This window comes from Nycticebus coucang, chromosome 17, assembly GCF_027406575.1.
Source record: "Nycticebus coucang isolate mNycCou1 chromosome 17, mNycCou1.pri, whole genome shotgun sequence".
NCBI lineage: Eukaryota > Metazoa > Chordata > Mammalia > Primates > Lorisidae > Nycticebus > Nycticebus coucang.
The window spans coordinates 84,047,207-84,068,341 of NC_069796.1; the positions used below are offsets into that span (position 1 = coordinate 84,047,207).

General features: G+C 46.5%; 1 protein-coding gene across 1 annotated transcript in view; it reads right to left on the reverse strand.

Annotated features, from left to right (window-relative positions):
- Window positions 1–383: 383 nt before the first annotated feature.
- MAML1 (mastermind like transcriptional coactivator 1) overlaps window positions 384–21,135 on the reverse strand; it is a 57,973-nt gene continuing 37,221 nt past the window's right edge. The window contains exons 2-5 of the mRNA XM_053567301.1: window positions 13,797–15,206; window positions 10,374–10,604; window positions 7,679–7,775; window positions 384–3,721 (exon numbers count right to left, since the gene is read on the reverse strand). Of these exons, the coding sequence (XP_053423276.1) occupies window positions 2,748–3,721; window positions 7,679–7,775; window positions 10,374–10,604; window positions 13,797–15,206 (2,712 nt within the window). The 3' untranslated portion in view covers window positions 384–2,747. The remainder of the gene's footprint in view (window positions 3,722–7,678; window positions 7,776–10,373; window positions 10,605–13,796; window positions 15,207–21,135) is intronic.

Consider the following 21,135-nt stretch of genomic DNA (forward strand, 5'->3'; position numbering starts at 1 on the left):
TTGTTGTTTGGCAGGCCCAGGCCCAGCTCTGGCGTATGTGGCTGGTGCCCTAGCCTTTGAGCTACAGGTACCAAGCCCACCTAAGAGTTTTAAACAAACATCAGAACCACCAAGGACCTAAGATACCACTGAGTTATCTAGTTCAACTTCCCTCAAATTAGACACAATGACATGGGTGAGCCCCAGACAGGAGAGAGACTGTTTCTCTGATGATATTAGCTCTATTTAGTATCTATCATCATGTAACAGAAGTTACTCTGAGGCTTCAATCAAACCAATCCCCTCTCCCAATAATGCACAGTAAGCGGCTAAAACACAAAAGGAAATCAACTACCCAACTCCCACTGCCAGCAGACCCTAGGTGAAGTCAAATACACAGGCAGTTTCCATACTAGCAAAATACTTTTATTATTTTTATAATGACAGGATAAGGAAAGTTTTTTTGGTATATACCAGAGTTAAGGGCAGTAGAAGAATAAGGGGATTAATAGGATTTCTATGCACTTTTGATGACAATAAAAAGTTAACAACGCCAACTGTTTGCCAAAAAACTTATCATAGCTCCCCCAAAACACATATATAAACGATCATAGTTTTAAAATCTATAAAAGTAAAAAATATACAGTTGGAAGCTCTAACGCTTATTCCGTCTTTAATATAAAATTGTAAACATTTATTTACACAAAGCAAATGTGTATAATAAAAGTCCGAGCACCCTTTTCTTCTGAGTCGTGGCTCCTGGAAGATGGGGCTGTGCACAGAAGCAGTAATATCCTCCCCTGACTCCCAAAGCCAGATTTATAAATAAAGCCATGGGAAGCTCCCGGGGGGACCCCAAGAATCACATTTTATTGCTATGACATTGCAGCAAGTGAGGAGCCCCAGGCAGTGTGGCCAGCCCAGGACTAAGGCAGAGTGCAGGGGCCAGAGAGTGCCCTGGGTACAGAGGCAGGAGGCTGTGAGCAGCCGGAGACAGGAGAGGAAAAGGATCCATAACCAGCTGTCAGCCCTATTTTTGGCAGAAAACCCGCTGAAGTCACCCTCTTCCCCTTCAGATTGGGGAACTCAGAGGGTGGAGTCTTCACTGGCTTTATGATTCATCTTTGAGAGCTAAACTAAACAGGGGAAGGAAGGGAGGGCGTTTTAAGGGGAAATGGCCCATCCATACACCACCCAGGGTGGCAAATGGCTATTAGACAAGAACATCTGAAGGTCTAAGTAACCTCAGTGAGAAAGGCACTGCTGGTGCAAAATAATTACTAATGTGTGTACAACCCTCTCAGCACCCTGAAGCGACTTGGGCTGGTTGTGTGAATACTTTCCTTGGCTCAATTCTTCAGGTATTATGCTCCTTGAATGATCCATTTTGAGACTCCAGGAAAATAAAAATAGGGCTGTGGATTCTCACAGACAAGCCACTCTTCAGTGCACTTCCCTCTCCACTGCCCTGCGCAGGGTCTCGCCGGTGCTCACCGCCGTGCTTCCACTATGGGGAACTGCGCTCCCCATCCTCCTTTTTCACAAACAGTCCACATGCCAAATTCTATCTTGTGGACTCTCAAGTTTAGTCAAGTCCACCTGAATCTTTAGAAAGGATATTTTAGTGTTATAAAGCAATCTCTTTAAAAAGTGCAAGTCGTCCAACATGTGAGTGGCAGAAGTCATCAAGGAAAGTGAAGCTCCTTCCTCTGGGCCAGCCTGTAGCCTCCTTCCCCAAAACCTCTGCAATGCTAGGGTTCCCCCAGGGATTCCAGGGACTCTTTCATCCCCCCAATGTAGTAAATCATTGTTTTTTACTTTGGCTGGAGAGAGAGAAGAGGCAGAAAGGTCACGGGAACTGAAGACGGGTGAAAGAAAGATACCTATGCACAACCACACAGTAACCACGCCCCCACTGCATTCAACAAAAGCATTTGGAGGAACTTCAGAAGGTGCGGTGGCATGGCAGAGGACACAGGAACCCCAAAACTCTACCTGCAGCATTTACCTGGGCTTCTGCTGCCAGAGCATGGCAGGAAGGGATTCCTGGGGGCCCAGGAAGGAGGAGGAGCTGCTATGAAGACCCTATCTACCTTAGCAGATCTGCTATCCCAAGGCATCCTGTTCCTTTTTGGCATACACAGTCACAGCCTGCATTTTATGGAAGTAATTTTCCAATGGCCCTCCTTCTCCCTTGAAAGCTGACAAAGAGCAGAAACAGAAAAGGCTCTTAATCAAAAGGAAACCCAGGGGTTTCCAATGCCACTTGATCGATTTAAACCACCACCTACCCTAATCTGTTTAAAAACTTTTAAAAAAATTTAAAAGATCTTTTCTATGCTACAAATTGCAAATAATTCTGCTATATAAAGTTTCAACAAAAACTTGTCCCCAACCCTGGGGCAAGTGGAGAAATCTTGGATAAAGTCAACACCATGGCACAGGTTTTGTAAGCCCAATGCTGGGGTTTCACTGTTGTTACTGTTGGGTTTTTGGTCATTTGGATGGAATACCACCATTAGAATCCTATCCTGCTGTCCCAACACTAGGTGATGCCAGCAGATGGGCTGGGGCCAGCCCGACAGACCACAACTGCTGGCCTGGGAGCCACACACCCACAGACCCTGACCAGGCCACACCTCAGCCAGGGCTCAGGCTTTGCCTGCTCAGCTCTCCGGGCCACAGGCTTTTGGTCCAAAGTAGTTGTTTTCTTAAATCCAAGAACAAAATATAGAATATATGAATACTAAAACCACCATAAACCTCCACTACTGAGACCCTAAAAGGTCATCCAAATCATTCATCCACTCCTCTGAAGTCCTGTTCTTCAACAGGGAGTCAATCAAGTCGGTGTGCCCAGCCACACTGGACAGCCCACTGCTGCCTGGCTGCCCACTGTAGGCAAAGGACAGTTCCTGGCCCGCGGTCCGCACAGGGTAGGCCTGGGCACAGTGCAGCCCGGCTCGGCCGCCCAACTGTGAAGCTGAACTCTGGCTGAAAGCCCCCAGCTCAGGCCCTGCTGGGCTCAAGCTGGGCAAGCCCTGCTGCGGGGGTGCCTGAGGAGGTGCTGAGGCAGGAGCACTGGTCCTCTGCTGCGCACTTACTGGGGGCAGCAAGGACCCTGCCACAGCTGCTGAGCTCATAGGGGCCATGGGCCTGCTGGGCATTGCCTGGGAGAATTGCGGGCTGGACATTTTCAGATGGGCCTGTGGCATGTGGAAACTGGAAGCTGCAGTAAAGGGGCTCACGCTGCTGCTCCCTGGGGCTTGGCCACTCAGGTTTGGCATTCCCTGATGTTGCCATGAGGGATTCTGGCCTCCAATGGCTGCTGACACTCTTGGGACCTGTGGTTTAGTTAAACCAGAGTTAAGGATCCCCTTATTGTGTTGCTGGGAGAGGCCAGAGCTTCCTAGAGAGTTCTGCCCATAGGCAACTGAAACTGAGGTGTTCTGGCCCACGCTGGTCTGCCGTGGAATGTGGGCATGTCCATTGGTGGCCTGTGGAGGGGCAACTATCTGGGTTATGCCAGAGGCCATGCCATAGAGGCTGGTCTGAGGCATGCTTTGAGAATTGGTGAACTGAGCCACACCCCGGTCCTGCTGGCTTGAGTTTGAGGGGAGAGAGGAAACCGAAGTGTGTCCAGGGCCCACTGGCATCAGATTCCCAGTCTGAGGGAATACTCGAGGACAGCTGGAGTTGGAAGGAGCCAAGTTGTTCATACCAGGCATGGAAACAGAGGACCCTAGAAGACAAGACGATTCTATTAATCAAGCTGGCTTTTGTTGTTCTTGTTACATATTTTACTTTTTAAAATTTATTTCAGAGTTGCATTTTCTTGCCCTTGGTAGCAGCTCACAGCAACCTCCAGCTCTTGGGCTTAGGCGATTCTCTTAAGAGTTGGAGGTTGCTGTGAGCTGTGTGATGCCACGGCACTCTACTGAGGGCAATAACATGAGACTCTGTCTCTACAAAAAAAATCAAACCAAACCAAAAACCAAAAAACATTTTTATTTGTGAGATAGGGTCTTGCTATGTTGTCCAGGTTGGCCTCAAACTCCTGTCCTTAAGTGATCCTCCCACCTCGGCCTCCCAAAGTGCTAAAATTACAGGGGTGAGGTACCATGCCCACCAAACTGGCATTTCTTGGCCTCCACCGTGGAGACACCTCTGAGACCCAAGTTGCAGCCCCTATCCTACAGGCAAAATCCTAACACCAGACATCTCATGATCAGTGGTGCACTGCAAAGACGAGAAACTGGGGGTGGAGGGGTAGAAAATCTCCCCCAAGGTAGAATGGAGACCAGGTCTGGAACAATGACAGGGTTTAGAAAGGCACAGTGGAGGAAAAGCCAGAGGACTGTTCATTCAATTTTCAAATACCTACAAAATTTCTGCTCTGTGTAGGCACCTGGGACTTCAAGATGGATCCAACTCTGCCCTGAAGAGGCAACGTCACCACATGGTATGACAGGGTCCCAGCCTGGTCAACAGGCTGTGGGAACACAGGAGCCTGAAGCCTCTGTGTCTGGGAAAACATCTGGAGAGGGCTTCAGGGAGATACAATGGGTTTTAAAAGCATAGAGGTTTAGCAATTAAACAGTTTAGAGAAAAAGTGTATTTTAGGCAGAGAAAAGAAATGTGTGCCAAGACAGAATTATATAAGGCAGTCTGTGTAGAGAGCTGTAAGAGGCTGGCCCTGGCTGGGGTGTGAAGACAGGGCCAGCTGGTTAGAGATAAAACAGAAGAGCTAGTCCAGGCAAGACAGGGAAGAACTGTGGACGTCATGTAGAGGGTTGTAAAGCCCACACTCATGGACCTGGGACTGTGGTTTAGACTCTGCTAGGGAGAGGCCATTCTGCTCTGACATAAATGAGGGCGTGAACAGCGTGGCCAGGTGGGGATGGAGGAGTGAGACGTGTGGAGACATTTTACCAGGGCCTACTGTCTATCCCAAAATGACAAGATGGTCAAGGGAGGAAGAAGGCTAGCATGAGATTTCCAGATAATTTCTGAGCACCTGCTCTGGTAGATGCTGTGCTGGGGTAAGCGCACAAAAGGACAGAGAGGCCCCTGTCAATGGGAATCTGCCGTCCAGCGCTTCTGACACATGGCAACCTGTTATCCAAGACAGGGTTTTGTGGGTAGAGTCATTATTCAAGGATTGGCCCTAATTTAGTACTTTGTTTTTCTTCTTCCTCTGCTAGTACTCAAAAATTGGGTTGAGGAGAACAGGAGAGATAAAATATTCTGTATCACTCCCATTTAACAGTCCACAACACGTTAGAGGGAACTGAGGGCAGGAGACAGGGGCCAGGCTCAGGCTTCTGAGATGCTTGCAGATTTTAACTCCACGTTCCCAGTTAGCACACACATATAATCCCCTCTATTCTCCTCCAAGAAACATGGTTGTAGTCAGTCTTTATGGGACACTTTATAGTGAGGGTACTGACTAAGGGATGAAGAGAGGTTTCTGAGACACTCCGAAAAGGGACAGTAAGGCAGGCGCAGGCCAAATCTTACTATATTTATCCAGTGACATTTTTATGCATTTCTCGAGAGGCAATCTAAGCATGCTCCCCTGGCACATCCCAGAGGTTGACAACTGAGACCAGTGTGCTTCCTGCCCTTTTCCGGCTAAACGTCCACTGCTGACACTGTGATCTATGACACCAAAGTAACTAGGCAGGAGGAGAGAAAATAAGCAAAAGGCCACATGAGTGTATCAAGTCTCCCTTTACCTGAAAAATATTTTCTAGCTTTTTTTTTTTTGAGACAGAGTCTCACTTCATCACCCTCGGTAGAGTGCTATGACGTCACAACTCACAGCAACCTCCAACTCATTGGGTTTAGATGATTTTCTTGCCTCAGCCTCCTGAGTAGCTGGGACTCCAGGCGCCTGCCACAAGGCCCGGCTATTTTTTTGTTGCAGTTTGGCCAGAGCTGGGTTTGAACCCACCACCCTCAGTATATGGGGCCAGCGCCCTACTCACTGAGCCATAGGCGCCGCCCTTTCCAGTCATTTTTTGAAGACACTTAAAGGCAGAAGCAAAGCACTTTCTTTCTTTCTTTCTTTTTTTGAGACAGAGTCTCAAGCTGTTGCTCTGGGTAGAGTGCTGTAGCATCATAGCTCATAGCAACTTCCAACTCTTGGCTCAAGCGATTCTCTTACCTCAGTTTTTCTATTTTTAGTAGAGATGGGGTCTTGCTTTTGCTCAGGCTGGTCTCGAACTTGTGAGCTCAAACTATCCACCCGCCTTGGCCCCCTAGAGTGCTGGAATTATAGGCATGAGTCACTGTGCCCAGCCCAAAAAACTTTCTTTCTGTTTGAGACAGAGTACCACTGTGTCACCTTTGGTAGAGTGCACTGGCATTACAGCTCACAGCAACCTCAAACTCTTAGGCTTAACCATTTCTCTTGCCTCAGCCTCCCAAGTAACTGGGACTACAGGCACCCGCCACAACACCTGGCTATTTTTTGGTTGCAGTTTTCATCGCTGTTTAGTAGGCCAGGGCCAGGCTCAAACCCACTAGCCTTGGTGTATGTGGCTGGCGCCTTACTCACTGAGCTATTGGCACTGAGCCTTCTTTTTTCTTTTTTGAGACAGTCTCACTTTGTCACCTTCTGCAGAGTGCCGTGGTGTTGTAGGTCACAAAAATCTCAAACTCTTGGGCTCAAGTGATTCTCTTGCCTCAGATTCCCAAGTAGCTGAGATTACAGGTGCCTGTCAGAACACCCAGCTATTTTTTTAGAGATGGGGTCTCACTCTGGCTCAGGCTGGTTTTGAACTCTTGAGCTTAGGCAGTCCAGCTCAGCCTCCCAGTGCTAGGATTACAGGTGTGAGCCACCCTGCCCAGCCTCCAAAGAACTTTCTTAAGAATTACAGAAGCTGGCTCAGTGCCCACAGTACAGTGCTTACAGTGTTCACCACAAATACCAAGGCTGGTGGGTTCAAACCTGGCCCGGGCCAGCTAAACAATGATGCCAACTGCAATAAAAAAAATAGCCAGGCATTGTGGCAGGTGCCTGTAGTCCCAGTTACTTGTGAGGCTGAGGCAAGAGAATTGATTAAGCCCAAGAGTTTGAGATTTCTGTGAGCTGTGACGCCACGGCACTCTACTGAGGGTGGCATAGTGAGACTCTCTCTCTCAAAAAAAAAAAAATAAAATTGGGAGGTCAAGGCAGGTAGTTGGACTGCTTGAGCTCATGCGTTCAAGACCAGCCTGAGCAAGAGAGAGACCCCGTTTCTACTAAAAATAGAAAAATTAGTGGGTGCTTGTAAGTCTTAGCTACTCAGGAGACTGAGGCAGGAGGATCACTTGAACCCAGGAGTCTGAGGTTACTCCTAGGAGTCTGAGGTTACTGTGAGCTAGGCTGACACCACAGCATTCTAGCCTGGGCAACAGAGTGAGATTTTGTCTTAAATCCTCTATGGTCAGGGACTTAGAAAAAGTTTTTCCAGTGATCTGCCTCTATGCCCTCTTCTCCTGGAGCTTGGGTTAACTAGAAAGCCAGGCTCCTTAGATAGACTGAGGTTTGGATGATGAAGGAAAGGCCTTAGTTCTTAGTATAAAGCTAGGCAGAATGCAGGAACTTAACCAACCAGCACTGGACAGTGACCAGTATGAGTTGCGATGCCCCATTTGCACGCTCCACCTGGTGCCTGCCTCTCTGCTTACATTCCCTTAGACATCCCCTTACCTGGGAACTGTCCGACCTGTTGTGGGAAGGTGCTTTGTGTTGGGTCTTGGTACTGGGGTGGTGGCCGGGTCAGATGGCGTTGAAACTGCTGCTTCTCCTAGAAAATGCCAGGAACAATGAAACAACAAAACCACAGAAAACAAAAACAAATTTGAGTTAGGTCAGAGAAAAGTAAATCGTTCAAGTGTGTTATCCACAAATGGGCTCCTGTTGAAATGGTGCTAATGATTTTAATTTGGGTTTTTTGTTTGTTTTTTTTGTTTTGTTTTGAGACAGAGCCTCAAGCTGTCACCCTAGGTAGAGTGCCGTGGCATCACAGCTCATAGCAACCTCCAATTCCTGGGCTCAAGCGATTCTCTTGCCTCTGCCTCCCAAGTAGCTGGGACTACAGGCGTCCGCTACAACACCCGGCTATTTTTTGGTTGCAGCCGTCATTGCTGTTTAGCTGGCCCGGGCTGAATTCAAACCCACCAGCTCAGGTGTACGTGGCTGGTGCCTTAGCTGCTTGAGCCACAGGCGCCGAACCTCAATTTGGGGGTTTTTGATAAATAATATCAAACGAACCTATGGAGCAAAGAATAAAAAACAGGTAGGTTTTTAAAAAAATTTAAAAAATTGGAGGACAGACTAGGAAAATGCAAATCAAAGCCATGACAAGATCCCACTTCACACCTACTAGGATGGCAAGATTCAAAGAATCAGATGTTAACAAGCAATGCTGGTGAGAATGTAAAATGGTACAGCCATTATGGAAAACAGTCTGCCAGTTCCTCCACAGGTTAAACGTAAGAATTAGCACATGATCTAGCAATTTCACTCATAGGTATATATCCAAGAGAAATTAAAACATGTCCACATGAAAACTTATACATGAACGTTCACAGCATTATTCATAACAGCCGAAAAGTAGATACAACCCAAATCTTTGTCAACAGATGAGTGAATAAAACGTAGTATATCCACACGATGGAATCTTATTCAGTTACAAAAGGAATCAATTACTGATACATAGTACGTGGTTGAATCTTGCAAACATTCATATGAATGTCCAGAGTAGGCAGGCAAGTCTGTAGACACAAAGTAGGCTGGTGGTTGCCTAGGTCTGGGGAGTCTAGGGGGTGGGAGAATGGGTGCTCACAGGTATATGAAGTTTGTTTGTGATGGAAATATTCTAAAATCGAGTATGATGATGGGTGCACAATGAATGTACTAAAAACTGTTGAGTTGTTCACTTTAAATGTTATGTGACTTATATCCCAACAGGCTGTTTTTTTGTTTTTTTTTTTTTAGAGACAGAGTTTCACTTTGTCGCCCTTGGTAGAGTGCCGTGAAGTCACAGCTCATAGCAACCTCCAGTTCTTGGGCTTAGGCGATTCTCTTGCTACAGGCGCCCACCACAACGCCCAGCTATTTTTTGTTGCAGTTTGGCCAGGGCCGGATTCGAACCACTACCCTTGGTATAGGGGACGGGTGCTCTACTCACTGAGCCACAGGTGCCGCTGTTATTTTTCTGAATGGTAAAATTGAGGTAGTGATCATCTTCAATCTGGAGCTAGTTTTTGTGTCTGAAGATGTAATTTAAAACCTTGGAAACTCTCACTTGTAACCTTTAGTGACCAAGTGAGTGAACTGTGTTGTCCTGATTTTAGAACCTCAAGCACATCATCACTCTTTATGCTCTGACCTGTCATACACTGTGTTTATAGCAGTGTGTTCTCAACCTTCCTAATGCTGGGACCCTTTAATATAGTTTCTCATGTTGTGGAAACCCCCAACCATAAAATTATTTTCGTTGCTACTTCATAACTGTAAATTTTGCTACTGTTATGAATCGTAATGTACATATCTGATATACAGGGTGTATTTAGGTGACCCCTGTGAAAGGGTCGTTCAACCCCCAAAGGGGTTGTGACCCACAGGTTGAGAACTGCTGATTTATAGCAAAACCCAGGCTCTACAGCTGATGGACAGACAATTGAATTCAGTGGTTTGGAAGCTGCCAACTAGTGATATGGAAAAATGTCCCTTACATGAACAGTTTTTATCTATAGATTCTATCTTTATTAAATCCCTCTTAAGTGACATAAATCAGCCTCTGACAGACTATTGCTGTCTGACAAATGCCATATTCCTGACTTTTTTTTTTTTTTTTTTTTTTGAGACAGTCTCACTCTGTTGTCCAGGCTAGTGTGCAATGGCTATCAGCCTAGCTCACAGCAACCTCAAATTCCTGGGTTCAAGTGATCCTCCCTCCTCTACCTCCCAAGAGTGCTAGGATTACAGGAGTGAGCCATCGTACCCAGGCCTGCAAAATCAGTGCAAATCTACATGAACAAGTGGAGCTTGTGACCACTGCAGACTCAGGAAGCAGGCAAAGGTAGGGAATAGGGTGATTTTCTTTCTTTCTTTTTTTTTTTTTTTGTAGAGACAGAGTCTCACTTTACCGACCTCAGTAGAGTGCCATGACATCACAGGACTCACAGCAACCTCCAGCTCTTGGGCTTACGCGATTTTCTTGCCTCTGCTTCCTGATCAGCTGGGACTACAGGCACCCGCCACAATGCCCGGCTATTTTTTTGTTGCAGTTTGGCCAGGGCTGGGTCTGAACCCACCACCCTCGGCATATGGGGCCGGCGCCCTACTCACTGAGCCACAGGCGCCGCCCAGGGTGATTTTCTTCTACCTTTCTTTTTACCTGTTCTGCCAGAAGGTGCTGTTGCCTTTGAAGGAACTGCTGTTGCAAATGCTTTTGCTGCTGCTCCCTCTGTTGGTCCAAAAGCAACTGATGCTGCTTCATTACAGCTGCCTGCTGCTGGCTACTGAGATAGGGGGAGCTGTTGTGAGAGCTGGACACAGACACAGTAGGAGGCTGGGTCCCAACACTGGAGGCCTGGGCTGGCACAGGGACGCTGGATGGGTTCTGGTCCTGTCAACAAAAAGAGCTGGTGAAGTCTCCAAGCTCTGATCAGACCAGATAGGCCCAGCGAGAGCCTCATTTAAGGGTCACTCTCTTGAAGCTGAGCCTCTGCTTCCCTGATGACTCCAATAACCACAACATCCACAGGGCTGGGGCACAGCCCAGAGTGACAACATCTGAGCATGCAGGCACTTAAGAATGAACAACTACTGTCCACTGGTTAGCCTGCTATGATTCACTATGGCAAAAATGGGGTTCTACATTAAGTACATTTAAGCTCTCATATTTACACATAGTAGTTCCAGTAAGCAATCAAGGCTTATAAACACTCAATCATCAGAATATCCAAATGCGGAGGGGACCCATAGAACATTCTGAGGAGAGCTTTGGTTGACAGACACACAATGTCCCATGTGCATGAACCTGGGGTTTGGCACTGTTCCTGTACTGCTTGGAAATGTATGTCTATCTACTTGCGTACAAGCATTTTACTGGCAAGAGAGTGCTTAGCTTTGTCAGATACCCACGCTCAAAAAATGCAGAGTCTCAATGAGAACTTTATTGTTTATTTTTTTATTGTTTATTTTTTATTGTTTATTTTTTTTTTAAGACAGAGCCTCAAGCTGTTGCCCTGAGTAAAGTGCTGTGGCATCACAGCTCACAGCAACCTCCAACTCCTGGACTCAAGAGATTCTCTTGCCTCAGCCTCCCAAGTAGCTGGGACTACAGGTGCCTGCCACAATGCCCAGCTATTTTTTGGTTGTAGTTGTCATGGTTGTTTGGCAGGATTCGAACCCACCAGCTCTGGTGTATGTGGCTGGTGCCTTAGCTGCTTGAGTCACAGGCGCCGAGCCTCAATGAGAACTTTAATAGATATTTTCTGTTAACACATAAACCGGAAGTGAGAGTCATAGCAAAGGCTACCACGGTATTATCTTAACACCATAACTTACATTCAGAAGAAAGGGGAAAACTAAGCACAGGAAGAAGGCAAAAAGCAATTATTATTTAAACAAGTTCAACCTTTTGAGCTCCTTTACAGTTCTTATTCACTTGTATATTTAATCCGCTCAAGATTCTAACTTTAAATTCTGTGCTGTGATTTCTTCAACCCCAGACATCAGCTTTACTGAGAGTAAGGTGCAAAGTGCTACTACTTAAATGGTAACATCATCACTGTGCTGCTTTGCCTCTTCTAAGGTGGTTTAATGGCTGTGTAACATTTTAATGGCTGAAATAAGTCAAGTATGAACATTTACACATGGATTCTCCTGTTCGGAGATGCTTCAATGGCCTCCGGGTTTTGGGTATTAGAAATAATCATGTAGCTGCCTCCCCCAATAAAAACAGGAGTCAGGAGTGGAAGGGTAGGGACTGACATTTTAAAATATAAAGGAAAAAAAAAAAAGAAATAATGATTCAATGAATATCTCTTGTATGTAACTTTTTTACTCTGGATTCTTTCTTCTTTTCTTTTTTTTTGAGACAGAGTCTTGCTATGTCACCCTCGGTAGAGTGCCGGGGCAACACAGCTCACAGCAACCTCAAATTCTTGGGCTTTAGAGATTCTCTTGCCTCAGCCTCCCAAGTAGCTGGGAATCTACAGGCGCCTGCCATAATACCTGGCTTTTTTTTTTTTTTATAGTTGTCATTGTTGTTTAGCATGCTTGGGCTGGGTTTGAACCCGCCAGCCCCGGTTTATGTGGCCAGCGCCCTAATGGCTGAGCTACAGGCGCAGAGCCTGGATTATTTCTTGATACTAACTAGCAAGAGGGTACAGAATATGTCAATGTTTATGAACTTTTTTTTTTTTTTTTGAGACAGAGTCTCAAGCTCTCACCCTGGGTAGGGCATCGTTGCTCACAGCAACCTCAAACTCTTGGGCTTAAGTAATTCTTTTGCCTTTGCCTCCCAAGTAGCTGGGACTACAGGTGTCCGCCACGATACCCAGCTAATTTTTTGTTGTTGTTGTTGTAGTAGTTGTCATTGTTGTTTTAGCTGGCCTGGGCTGGATTCGAGCCACCAGCCTCAGTGTATGTGGCTGGTGCCTTACCCACTGAACACAGGTGCTGCCCATGTTTATGAACATTTTTATGGCTTATGAAAAAGACATAATGCCAATTACTTCCCAAAAGCAGCATGCCATTTATGCACCCTCACCAATACAGAAATATGTCAATTTCCTCAAGATATTCCCAGCTTTAGATTTTTAAATTTTTGATTTTTAAAATTTTAGAATGTACTATAAATACACAAAGGTGTTCACTGCAGGCTTATAGTAGTGAGAAGCAGAGGCAATGTCAAGAGCTATTTCTACCCTATGTAGCCATTTGATTCTGCTAGGCTTTGGGTGTGCTGGGAAGGCATACACCTAAAATGTTTTTTTTTTTTTTTTTCAGTTTTTGGCCGGGGCTGGGCTTGAACCCGTCACCTCCGGCAAATGGGGCTGGCGCCCTACTCCTTTGAGCCACAGGCGCCGCCATGATGTTACACACTTAGAAAAAACTAAGAGATTTTGAACATAGAGATCTGATAGGTATAAAAAAGCAAAAGCTCTAAGAAGCACACTGAATATGATCTTTACCTGCAAAAGCACAGCCACAAATGTCTTAATTTAAATACTATGGTACGAAACAGACATTGGTCTAAATGTAAGCAATTTCTTTTTTTTTTTTTTTTTGTAGAGACAGAGTCTCACTTTATGGCCCTCGGTACAGTGCCGTGGCCTCACACAGCTCACAGCAACCTCCAACTCCTGGGCCCAAGCGATTCTCTTGCCTCAGCCTCCCGAGTAGCTGGGACTACAGGCGCCTGCCACAACGCCCGGCTATTTTTTTTTTTTGGTTGCAGTTTGGCCGGGGCCAGGTTTGAACCCGCCACCCTCGATATATGGGGCCGGCGCCTTACCGACTGAGCCACAGGTGCCGCCCAATGTAAGCAATTTCTTAAATATTTATGTAAAAACAAATTATAGTTTAGTTAAAATCAAATTATACTAGGTAATTTTACACTATTTTAGTTAATTCAGAATCAACTCTGGTTTATTTTATAACTTTTTACTCCCAAGGGAGTCAAAGGACATAGTTGCTTCTCCTTTGTTCCCATGACTACCTTGGACCCAATTCACATCCAACTTAGCAAGTAACCTCACTGAAGTATAAATATCTATAGCAGCGACAGAAAAGGAAGCCAAATACTTACCCGGCCAGGTGGAACTAGCGATCGGAAGGGCATATTTCCTGGTTTTGGTTTCATCAGAAACAAGGGGTTTTGCTCATTGCTCATATGAGGCAGCTGCTGGGGAAGATAAGCCATCAGGGTTGGCTTACTCTGGCTAGACCCAGGGCTGCCTTGCCCACAGTCTGCTTTGAAATGAGAAAGGGGTTTTGTATTGCCATAGTCCAGCACTGACCCTGGGTTATTCACAGAGTTCTGATTCAAGTTACTTGGTGGCTGGTGACTCAATAGGTTCACACGGCTGGACTGGAGGTAGGGACCTCCAGGCCGAGGGGAACTCTTGTTTACACTAGGCATCATGAGCAGTTTGGAGTTAGTGAAGTCTTGCTTATAGCTAGGAGGGCTGGCAGGCTTCTCCAGGGGGTAAGGGACACCTAAGGGACTGTGGGAGGGCCCCGTCTGTTGCCATGTGGACATCTGGCTGGGGGGTGGAGCAGTCTGCTGTGGGTTTTGGAGCATCTGGTCACGCTTCTGCTTGGCAGCGATCTGTTGGAGTTGGTGGGCAGAGGACAGCTCTGAGGTCCCTCCTGGACCCTGGGTAGGCAACACTACATTTGGGAGGGCTCTTTGTGTATTCTGGGCTTGGGCTGATGCCGGCATCAGGCTTGGACTGGTATTATCTGCTCCAGGCTGACCAGAGGTGTGGAACAGGGTCTGAGAGCCCCCTAGGCTAGGAGAATCTGTGCTCACAGGGGCAGATGAAGGCCCCAGAAAGGTCTGTCCTGCAGACCCAGCCCTCACTTGTGGAGAGCCTAACTGTTCTTGCTCAAAGGCTGCTGGAGAAAATTCCGTCTTAATATTAATGTCCTGTGCCAAGGGGGGTTGTGTGGTAGAACCAGAAGATTCTGGGTCCTTCTTTTCCTCAAAGTCCTCAGTAAACAGGTCCTTCATGTCTTCATCGGGCACTGACCTGTTCAGCTCCTCGATGAGCTCCTTCCATTCCTGTTCGTTCAGGTTGAGGTCAGGCATGAGGTTGCTTTGCGATATGGAGCCTCCAGCCCCAGCAATCATGCAAGGCAGGTCATCGACAGGCTCCTGCTTCAGTTCTTTACTCAGGCTCAGAGGAAATGACTCACCCGGGTTACTGCCTCCATTCAGGTGGAGACTTGAGTCTGCCAGACATTTTTTGTTAATAGAGTCTAGCCCCAAAGAGTGCTTCCCACTGGACTGCAAGGCATCTCCCCCAGGAGGCTTGTCAGGCTTCCCGCGTGGGGAGGCTGGAGGCAGTCCATTGGAAGAGATGGCTACACCCAGAGGGACTTCCCGGCGGGTCTTCTTATGCCCAGGAAAGAGGTCTCCATAGCCATTCTGTTGATCACCATTCTGAGGGGAGGAGGCGCTGTCAAGATTCCTCTTCACTGTATCATGAAGATGCTGAAAACATTGAAAAAGAGAGACTTAGGTGCACATCACCAAGCATGAGGCCTCCCTTCTTACAGCAGCAACTGAAGCTAGGGGCCTGTGCCCTGCAATGCTCCTGGACGTCTCTTGTCCAGTCTCACTCCCCTCTTCTGGGAACACATCTGTCTCCCTTGACAATGCTGCCTCTCACCAGTTCTGTACCCAGCACATCAGAATCAATGTCTAGCTCAGCCTTAGAAAAAGGGATGTGTCAGTCCCTGGACTTCTGCAGTCTTCTTTTCACAGGATACTAGCCCTGATACTGCCCACAGCCTTCTCATTTGTCCAAGAAATGGAGTCAACCAAAGAGTCAAAGGATATGCATACATCTTTGTCAGTGGTGCCCTGGACCTACCAGCCACCCACCTAGACTTTCTCCTTATATGAACCAATAAATTCCTTCTTATGTTAAGCCGGTTTAACTCGAATTTCTATTGCTGTCAACTGAAGGAGCCCTGATGAGTAAGGTTTCTCTCTCAGGTCTTGGTGAGTGCTGACCATAGCATCATGCCTCCACCTAGCTGTACAGGTCAGTCTTCATGCCCTCCTCGGCCACCTCTTTTCTCTAGGCTGGGCCGCTCCCTCATATGCCATATGGGCATCTGCCTTTCAGCTTCTGTCCTACCAGCTCACTCCCCTGCTTCTAACCACCACCCTCATAGACCTGCCACTTCATACCGAGACCATGCATTTGAACACAATCATGTTTGATCCAGCACTATTATTATTTGCTTTCCATTTTCTCCTCAACTAGATTCCTTCAGCTAACCTTATTAAGAGTCTATCTTGTCTCAGAGACAAGTGTTATGGGGAATATAAAGACGAATAAGGTAGTTCCTGCTTCATGGGCTTCCAGACTTCTAGGACACAGAACATGGCTACATGAATAAGAACAGTGTATTAATGACTATCCTGAGAGTTCTGGGGCAGAGATTTTGTAATAGAGGCAGAAGGGGGAGAAGAGAAGATGGTATCTTTCCATTATTTTCCCAGTCTCACATTCAGCTGCCAGGACCTGACTCTTCTACTGCCCAGAGGAGGTGCTTTTGCTTAGCCTCTAAACATGTGCTGCTCCTTTCCCATGTTTACTTGTATTATAATTCTGCATTTCATCTCCCATCCCCAATATCATCCCTCCGCCCACTTACAGTAAGTGTGCCCAGTATGTTATTAAAATATGTTCCAAAAAACAGCTCTAATTATTACCTTTAAGAGATTTCAGAGGAGCAGCACAGAGTATTGACTCCCTGGGCTTTGGAGAGAAGGGCCACCCTGACCATGACACCCAACCTAGGAGCAAAGTGCAAAAATATACCAACCTGGGTGTCCTGCCCAAGGTAACTCTGTGGGCACCAGCTCTCAGTAGCACACTACCCACTGAACGACAGGAAGGACCATTTTCTCAACCTCTAAGTTCTAATTCTTATGCTTCCTTTCCCCTTTTCCCCCCACATTGAGATGTTCTCAACTATTAAAGCTGACTGCAGTGCTCCACAAATCCTAGTCAGTATTTCTTTTTTGAGACAGAGTCTCAAGCTGTCGCCCTGGGTAGAGAGCTATGGCATCACAGCTCACAGCAACCTCAAACTCTTGGGCTTAAGCGATTCTCCTGCCTCAGCCTCTGAAGTAGCTGGGACTAGAGGCGCCTGCCTCAACGCCTGGCTATTTTTTGGTTGTAGTTGTCATTGTTGTTTGGCAGGTCCAGGCTGGATTCGAACCTGCCAGCTCTGGTGTATGTGGCTTGCGCCCTAGCCACTTGAGCTACAGGTGCCGAGCCCTAGTCAGTATTTCTTTAATTCCATATATGGGTACCTAAGTTGGTCTGGGGGAAAAAAAAACAACCCAGGAATTCTTGACAAGTGGAACTATAGGGCAAAGGTAAGTCACTAGGACCCAATTCAAGAACAAGAATCAAGACTGCTGAAGACCCTTGTTTTACTTTCACGTAGGCTTTTCTGCTTCTTACTGCCACCTAGAGGGGGGAAGGGGACAGAAACCATCCTCCTGAACGGGACCTTTATATAATAAAATCTATTGTTTAAAAAGTTCTCCTTTGGCGAAGGAAAATTCATACCAATTTAATTAGTCAGAGAATATAAAAATGAGTTGCTGAAATTTCTTGGATTCTTTTTCTATTATTTCCTTTTGCTCCACATACAGTGCCAGGTCTGAGCTGTCTGCAAACCTGGAAGCTCAGTTTTCCATTTTCCTAAGGGGAAAGATAGAAACCTAAGGGGTCAAGGTATTTCATCATCATCTCAGATTAGAAACAGAATCCTTCTTTGCCCTGACATTTATAAAAGCTACCATTCCCTCCTTCAATATCCACATGCAAACAGCTGCAGACAAGTTCTAAAATAAGGACTCACTTTTGCAATACCAATTGCTATTTCAGCCAAAGGAAACGCTGGGCCATTTTCTCAACTATTCACAAAATTTAATGGGAATTCACTGCAGGAATGGGCAGTGTGGAATGTGGTAGTCCTGACAGAATTTTTGGCCTTGAGCTTTCACAGAGTGCCTGATATGTGCAGGACACTGCAGAAGAAGGCAAGGATGAGAGTAAGCCTTCAAGCCTAAACTCCAGGAATTTTCAATAGAGGTGGGAAAACAGCCTGAACAGATTAAAAGTTATATAAGAACAAACACAGAAGATGCAGACTTCCATTATATCAATACAAAAAAAAAATAAAAAAACAAAAACAATACATGGCTCCTGCCCATAGAATGGTGTCTGTGCACAGGGTTCCCAGAGGACCCAGTCCTGGGAGAGAATGAATCAGATGCTTGTGTCTGCTGGAGAACGGCATGTGCTCACTAAATTAGCCTTCCATCAAGGCCCACGCAGGCCTGACTCCCACTGGCCAGTTCTAGCCCCCTCCTGGAAGGACTGTGCCTCCAGGTGCCACCCCTATCCATCTTCCACTCTGGGAGAGGTTCTAGGATATCGACAATGCTCTGTATCAAACTGGAGCTAGCCACACCTTGTGGACCACTAAGCAGCATCCTGTTACCTGCCCTCCCGCCCCAAATACACACATACACTAGCCTGACAGGACGGTCCCTGGCCCAGTTTTCACTTCCTCCTTCTTCAACCACCCACTGCTGCAATCTCAGGGTGCTCTGTGGTCAAACTCACCTAAAAATGACAGCACTTAAACTCTTCCACTTTGAGTTAGCAGATGTGGTTGTCAGAGACAGGTGTGGCATTCTCATCAGTGCTTCTTATGCACAGGTAGCCACCTGGGATAGCCACCGCTGCTTCATGTCCTTCCTCACTGGGAAACTTGCTTCTCCCTCTTCTTGGCTGCTTCTGTCATCCTCCTATCAGCCAAGCACCACCCACCCCTACCCTGTGAGCCAGGACCTTGGTCTACTGCAGTGCTGGTCACATCCCACACCAATCTGAGGGAGGGAAGAGCTGAGAAGGGCTGCTTCTCTGAAGGTCACACGCAGGCTGTTTTTTCAGTCCTCCCTTTCCTACTCTCCCCTTCCTCCACCATCTGCCACCGAATAATTCTTTACATCTTTAAAGTTTTCTTTCCTCACTTCTTTTTTTTTTACAACATTCTCTTGCCTTCTCGTCATTTTTCTGGTTGTTTCTTTTCAGTCTCCTTTGAGATGTCCCCTCTTCTCCTGCCCCTCAATTAAATATTGAAGTCCTTTCACTCTACACACTCTCCCTGAGATTTTCCATCCATTCTTTTTTTTCTTATTTTCAGCAGGTGATATATTTAGGATTTACTCCCCCCCCCCATTATACTCATTTCTTTTTTTATTTTTTATTTTTTTATTTTTTTTATTTTTTTGTAGAGACAGAGTCTCACTGTACCGCCCTTGGTAGAGTGCCGTGGCGTCACACGGCTCACAGCAACCTCTAAGTCTTGGGCTTACGCGATTCTCTTGCCTCAGCTTCCCGAGCAGCTGGGACTACAGGCGCCCACCACAACGCCCGGCTGTTTTTTGGTTGCAGTTTGGCCGGGGCTGGGTTTGAACCCGCCACCCTCGGTATATGGGGCCGGCGCCCTACTCACTGAGCCACAGGCGCCGCCCTATACTCATTTCTTAATAGTTTGTACCACTGCATCATGCACATTAGGCGAAGTCCCCCTAATTCCCTCCCCCTCCCCCCTTATCCCCCCTCCCCTCCCCTCTCTCTCCTTTTCCCTTCTACTTTCTGAACTATAGTTGTTTTGCCATTCATATGAATGTGTAGGTGATTGTATATATATTGATTTCATAGTAGTATTGAATATATTGGATACTTCCCCCCCGCATTTTTAAAGATACTTTATTAAGAAGAATATGCTCCAGCTCCATCCAGGTAAACATAAAAGATGTGAAGTTTCCATCCTTTTTTATGGCTGCATAGTAGTCCACAATGTATATATACCACAATTTGTTAATCCATTCATGGGTTGATGGGCACTTGAGCTGTTTCAATGTCTTGGCTCTTATGAATTAGGCTGCAATAAACATTCTGCTTCCACCCATTCTTATGTCTTCAAATGCCTATGACTAAATATCATGCTCAGAATAAACTCAGCTGCCCTAGGACCAACCACTGATCCCCACACAGCCCTTGCCCAAGCTCCTTTCATGGCCCTCCCTATTGTGTCCCATGCTGGGTCTTGGCCTCCTTTAGAGGATCTTGGATGTGCCTGCTCATTCCTGTGCTCCTCTTTACCCAGATGCTTCTTTGCTCTGATCCTTCTTGGATAACAATGCATCTCATAACTCAGGTGGTTTATCTCCTCAGCCATTTACGATCATATACTCCTCCCCACAGGACTTCCTCGTTGGTTCCCCCATTGTGGCACTTAGCTGAATGAGACCCCAACACCTAGGACAGCAACTGCATTCAGTGAGTATTTCTTTTTTTCTGAAACAGAATTTCAGAAAAATTGGTAGAGCGCCATGGCATCACAGCTCACAGCAATCTCAAACTCTTGGGCTTAAGCGATTCTCTTGTCTCAGCCTCCCAAGTAGTTGGGACTACAGGCGCCCGCCACAATGTCCAGCTATTTTTTGTTGTAACTGTCGTTGGTTAGCTGGACTAGGCCAGGTTCAAACCAGCCACCTTCAGTGTATGTGGCTGGTGCTGTAACCACTGTGCTACGGGCTCTGAGCCAAGAAGACAATTTTTAAGGCCAGGCGTGGGGGCTCATGCCTGTAATCCTAGCAATCTGGGAGGCCAAGGCCTGAGCTCAGGAGTTCAAAACCAGCCTGAGTAAGAGTGAGACCCCCATCTCCAAACAGAGCCAGGCATTGTAGTAGGTGCCTGTAGTCCCAGCTACTTGGGAGGCTGAGGCAAGAAGATCACTTGAGCCCAAGAGTTTGAAGTTGCTGTGAGCTATGATGCCATAGCACTCTACTGAGGGGAAAAGTGAGACACTGTCTCAAAAAAAGGAAAAATACAATTTTTAGAATAAAGATAGAAGAAAATTCAGCAGACAACAGGAGTTTAAAGGAGAAAGATGTTTCTATCCAATTTGTGTGCATGGATAAGAAAGAGAACAAAGGAAAAGCAAGGCTTTCTTTAGCGGGAAGAATTGAGTTCCACTTCATTCATGAAGAATTGACATCTAGGTGATATCCAAGGCGCAGCGAATGACACTGAGTTCTGTGGAAAGACAGTCATCAGCAGGGCATACAGCTGAAACCATGAGCAAATCCAATCCAGGAAGAGTGAGAAGCCAACCAAAGGGCAGGTGCAGAGCCCACAAGGAGACAGAGTAGAAGGGAGAGAGACAGGTTAATGCATCAGAAAGGTATGGAAAAGTCAACACCAAACACGCCCTTTGGGTCTGGCAGTAAAAGGGTCACTAATGATGCTACCCTGAGCAGTTCGGAAGGGTGAAAGAATAAAAACCTTTAACTTGAGAAGTAACTAGGAGAAAAG